The sequence below is a fragment of the Chondrus crispus genome, genomic scaffold, assembly GCF_000350225.1.
Source record: "Chondrus crispus Stackhouse genomic scaffold, scaffold_18, whole genome shotgun sequence".
NCBI classification, from domain to species: domain Eukaryota; phylum Rhodophyta; class Florideophyceae; order Gigartinales; family Gigartinaceae; genus Chondrus; species Chondrus crispus.
This window is the reverse complement of record NW_005179058.1, coordinates 257,803-262,568: the sequence shown is the minus strand read 5'-3', so window position 1 is coordinate 262,568 and position 4,766 is coordinate 257,803. Positions and strand designations below refer to the sequence as shown.

Sequence of the window (4,766 nt, the reverse complement as noted above, 5' to 3'; positions counted from 1 at the left end):
CCCGCCACCCGCGCAATGGACTCCCCCGCCTTCGCCGTCACCGGCATGTTCACGCCCTCCAAGGTCGCCGTCTCCACCTTCACGCCGCGCACGTCGCCGTCGACGCGCCGCCCGACGTCCGCGTCGGTGCGCATGGCGGTGGACCCGCTGCAGCGAAAGTTCCAGACGCTGGGCAAGATCAACGTGGATTACTCGCGCCCGAAGAAGCTTGCCACGTACAAGCGCTCGGGCTACTCGGTCGAGATGGACTACCCGACGTCGGCCGCGATGGCGGGGCACTACTCGGTCTCGTCGTGCGGGAAGCCGGGCGGCGCCGCCAAGATCCTCATGAAGTACGACGAGTACTGCGCGAAGGGCATGATGCAGACCTACAAGCGCTCGGCCGTGCCGTTCGGCACGTACACCACCAAGTGCGCCGAGGGCACCGTCCCGCAGCAGGCCTTTGACAAGCGCGTCTTCAACCGCACCAACGCCTTCCGCCAGGCCCAGAAGCCCGTCAACGTCCGCCTCCGCGAGCAGTACGAGGCCCGTCGCGCATGCTTCATCCTCGCCAACGGATGCGACAGGGAGGAGGCCCAGTTCAAGAACATGCCCATGAGCGCCGCCACCTTCCTTGCCGGCCGCGCAGAGGCCATGGGCACCTGCTACAGGAACGTCACCCCGTCTACCATCGCGGAGGACTACATGGCCGACGGCGTGCGCGCCCAGCTCACCCAGAAGGCTCATCCGTATGGTCTCTACCGTGTCGGTGTTTGCGAGGATGGCCATGCTAAGGGCGATGCTGAGGAGCGTCGTGTTGCCGCCCTCTCCGCAGAGTACCGCTCCAACCAGCAGTCGCCCGCCGCCGTCACTGGACAGCAATACGAGTCCGCCCGCACGGCACGCAAGCTCTACGCCCACGACTGCCACCATGAGGAGGAGCAAATCTTCCAGTACCCCGCTGTCGCCGCCGCTATGTGCCGCCACTAGACGGTCGTGGTGCTTTTGAGAGGCAGAGGAGGAGGTGGAATAGGAGGCCGTGCCGTGTCTCTTCGTGTCTCTTCGTGTCTCTTCGTTGAGCGGGGCATAGCAGACGGTCCGCCCCCCCGCGTTTTATAGTTCTTTCTTTGGCAAGTTTAGCGACGAGGGGAGCGCGGGCTTGGCCTTGTGCAGGTCGCCTAACCTCTTGGTAATGTTGCCCTTGTCGTAAAACAATTTCCGATTTATCCCTGCTCGCCTCGGGTGTGTGTTTTCATCTTGTTCGTCCTTTTCGTGGTACACTAGTAGTAAACGAGCGCAGACGGAAGTTGTCCAACTTGCCAACGGCAGCTCATCCCTTTGACTGCGCATCCTTTATTTCTGTCCAGTTGCACATCACCTCTGCTATCCGTATCTACGCATGTACTATACGACCTGCACTCTACAGTCTCCCTGCCCACCCCCTTCACTACGCCTTTGCTCTCCCTTTCCGCCCTTGTTTTGTTTGGTACGAAATAAAATCGTCGTGAGCGAGCGACCGAACCTTGACCGCGCTTGCCTCGCCTTCATCCTCACTCGAGTGTATTGCGTCGTCTCTCTCTGCCCCGTCGTTATCACCGCTCGCGTCCTCCCGCAGTGTGCCCGGCCTCGGCCCGCCCCCCACCAAGCTCCTCCTCCCGAACAGCCCCGCTTTGGTCCCCTGAGAAGGCTCGTCCCGGCGTCTCGGCAAGTGCTTTGGCGCTTGCACCTCGCCATCCCCCGCCTTGTCTTGCTCTTTGCCCGCGCCCACCTTGCGCGACTTCGACCTCCCCTTAATTCCCCCGCCGCGCTCCGCCCCGTTTTCACTCTTTCTCAAGTTGAACCACCCCACCTTCTTCTGCTTCGCGGCCGGGGTTACCCGTTCTGGAGGCGGCGCCGCCTTGCCAGACCTGCCCGTCGACCGATTCGAACTGAACTTCCGAGGTGCCGTCAGGTCCACGTCCTCCTTCGGGGCAACCTCCGCTGCCGTTGGCGGCTTGGGCGCCTGCGACCGGCTCCGCGACAGACCCATTATGCCGCGTTGCCTCTCGGTTTTGTGCTTTCGCGCTTGGATTTCCGGCCAGATTTTGCTGCGGCTTGCCATGAACGAGAAGATGCTCGGCCTCTCTGCGTCTCCGATTGCAAGCGAATCCATGAGTTCGAGTTCGCTATCGACTTCATGGGAAGGCTCAAGGGCGGTCGACGTATTGCCGCTGCTCTTTTGCTGTGGTTGGGGGCTGTGTGGAGCTCTGTTGCTGAGGTTGCGCCTTTCTACCGTACCATCTTTTCGGTTTTGCCCTTCCTGTACTCCAGGAAGTTCGGCCGAACTTTGTTCCGAAACTTTGCCTTCATCTTTTTCAAGTGCACCATTAAAAGCATCGTCCTTTTCCTTTCGGCATCCAGGCGATTGTGACTCAATGAGCAGACTGGGGCGAAAATGGAACTTGGACTTAACGGTCGTAGATCCTAGTCGTTCTAGCATCTTCCCTGGCTCCTTTGGCCTTGGCCGGCCTTCACCGCGCTTTGCAGCAAGTCTGTTGATGGGGCTCTCCGGGGTTGGCGTTCGTCCCATATCTGAAAGCTTTCGACGAACCCCTGTCGGAGGTGACTTGGTGGCCCTCGTTCCAGCGGCGGTCAACCCTTCCTGACCTTGCCGTGGGCGTGAGCCACTCGACGCGTCGTCGATCGGCAATATTGCATGGCCCAAGTCCACAGCTGAGGTTTCAGCATGGTCCGTCGACATTGGCGAGGACATTTCTAGCACATCAGAGGTATCTTTCCCCTTGGAATGGACACCTCGTGTCGCACTTTCGCTTCGCACTATTGGGTCGGCGCTTCGCACAGCCTTGCTGCCCTTGCCACCTGGACTCTTCATATACATCACGCTCCCACTCTTTGTAAGCGGGCTTGTTATCTGTGCCGTGCTCTCACTCCTCTCAAGGGAAGTCTTGATTCTCATTGTGCTCGTGCTCTTTGTGAGCCTCTTAGCGATTACCGACGTAGACTGACTCCTTGCCATGGCTGCTTTACTAATAGCTGCTTGACCAACGCCCCAAGGCGAGGCATTTATACCCTCTTCTTCTTTGCCATTTTGCAACAACGTGGAAATCTTGCTAATTCCAGATGTCCTTACTCGCGACGCAACCCGGCCTACGGCACTGAGGGTAGGACGGACTTGCGTGACTGGCTGCCGTGATCGGTCTCGATCCCTTCCAAAGCCAGCATCCTCGCCATGGTGCGGTCGAGGGCGCTGAAAAGTACCTACTTGTCTGTCTTCAAGAGATGTCCTTGTTTCATTCAACGCTTCCGCGTCATTGTTCGCCGCCATTGCAGTAAAGCAATGTTACTTTCGTCCCCGGTCCAGTTGAGGAAAGAGTTAAAAAATGTTGCAACCGCGTGGGGAAGCAGTTCGCCGTGGGGAAGCAATTCGCCGTGGGCAGCAAGAAAAGAACTGAACTATGCGAGCGGGCGTTAGTTTGTTTGCTTTCGATATTTCAAAGACCCGTAACATCAATAGCAAGTATGGCCACAGAGTCGCGCATCTCAATGGCTTTGTAGACAAAAGCGAGGAAAATGTCGCAAATCATCCCCAAGTTGAAGTGCGAACAATGAGAATATTGCGTGTCCTTCCCACGTGCCTCCCTAGAAAATTGCTTTCCTTGCTTTTTGCCAGCCCACTACCCACACTTCTTTTTACTGCCAAAAGCCGAGGCGGCAGTATCTGTAGGGTCTCCAGCCTCAACGACCATGAGTCATATCCCCACGTCAGCCTAAGCCACACTGACATGACATGCCCTATCTCGAGCGCTGAACAAATAAACAAGTCCTTTAACGCATACACCACCCCAAGACGCGTTGCTCCCGAGATATACAAAGGCGTAGTACTCCCATGCATGCGCACCATGCTCAGGTACCCGGGAACCCTTTTTGTCGCCTCTCTCATGCTGCGTCCAGAGTACCACCCCCCCACCTTCATTGCCAGAGTAGACAGACCCACAAGTATATACAACTTCTTCTAACCTGCTGCTGCCGAGGCAGCCCTCTCCAAGCACCAATAACCTTATGCCCCTACACCGCATGTTCCACTCACCATATTCCTACCGCTGTGAAAGAAACACAAACTTGTTCTGACTGGCGCGCAAAAACCGCTCTAAAAGGTCCAGCGGGCCGTCCTCCCGAACAGTTGCCGCCGCCCGGCCCCCGCGACTTTTATGCGTCCCGAGCGAAGCGGCTCTCTCCCTCCGTTTCTTCTCATCGGCATCCGTGGAGTCGTCATGGACGATAGGGTGCAACTTTACGGCCCTACCGCATCGAAACGACACTCCACTCCCCCTCAACGCTCGAAACGCCGTTTCACACGCCTCGACGCCGCCATAAACGACCCAAAAGCTCCTGCCGGTGCCTCCCCTCGACAGCGCCGACCTCGTCCTGACCGCGCCGCGCGCGCACTCCTGAACGGCGTGTTCAAACTCGGGCACGTCGACCTCCGCAGGGAGGTTACGGAACAGGAGGGTGTTCCCGACGCCGCCTCTTGCTCGGACTGCGTGGAGCTGCTTCGCGAAGGCGTCGGCGCGGGGCGCGGCTCCGGGCTTCGGGTGGTGCAGCGACACGGGGAGGTCCGGGCGGTGCAAGCGCAGCGTGAGCAGCGCGTGCAGGCACGGCGGCTCCGCGGCGTACGTGGCCCAGGCCATGGCGCGGCCGCGCGCGACCACGTTCTTCAGGTGGCCCAAGGCCGGGCCCAGCAGCGCGCGCAGGGCAGGCTCCGCGCGCAGGTCCGGCGGGAGAGAAGC

At 59.2% G+C, this 4,766-nt stretch overlaps 3 protein-coding genes; all 3 read left to right on the top strand.

Annotated features, from left to right (window-relative positions):
• Positions 1 to 15: 15 nt before the first annotated feature.
• On the top strand, positions 16 to 1,280 carry CHC_T00009228001 (R-phycoerythrin gamma subunit). XM_005714616.1 is given in 2 exon segments: positions 16 to 969; positions 970 to 1,280. 1 exon segment carries the CDS (start codon positions 16 to 18, stop codon positions 967 to 969), a length of 954 nt encoding a protein of 317 aa, XP_005714673.1. The 3' UTR covers positions 970 to 1,280.
• A 98-nt stretch (positions 1,281 to 1,378) lies between these two features.
• CHC_T00003203001 (hypothetical protein) lies at positions 1,379 to 2,389 on the top strand. The gene has a single exon (XM_005714615.1). The coding sequence runs from the start codon at positions 1,379 to 1,381 to the stop codon at positions 2,387 to 2,389; it is 1,011 nt and encodes a 336-aa protein (XP_005714672.1).
• A 375-nt stretch (positions 2,390 to 2,764) lies between these two features.
• CHC_T00003202001 (hypothetical protein) lies at positions 2,765 to 3,172 on the top strand. The gene has a single exon (XM_005714614.1). The coding sequence runs from the start codon at positions 2,765 to 2,767 to the stop codon at positions 3,170 to 3,172; it is 408 nt and encodes a 135-aa protein (XP_005714671.1).
• The last annotated feature ends 1,594 nt before the right edge of the window (positions 3,173 to 4,766 follow it).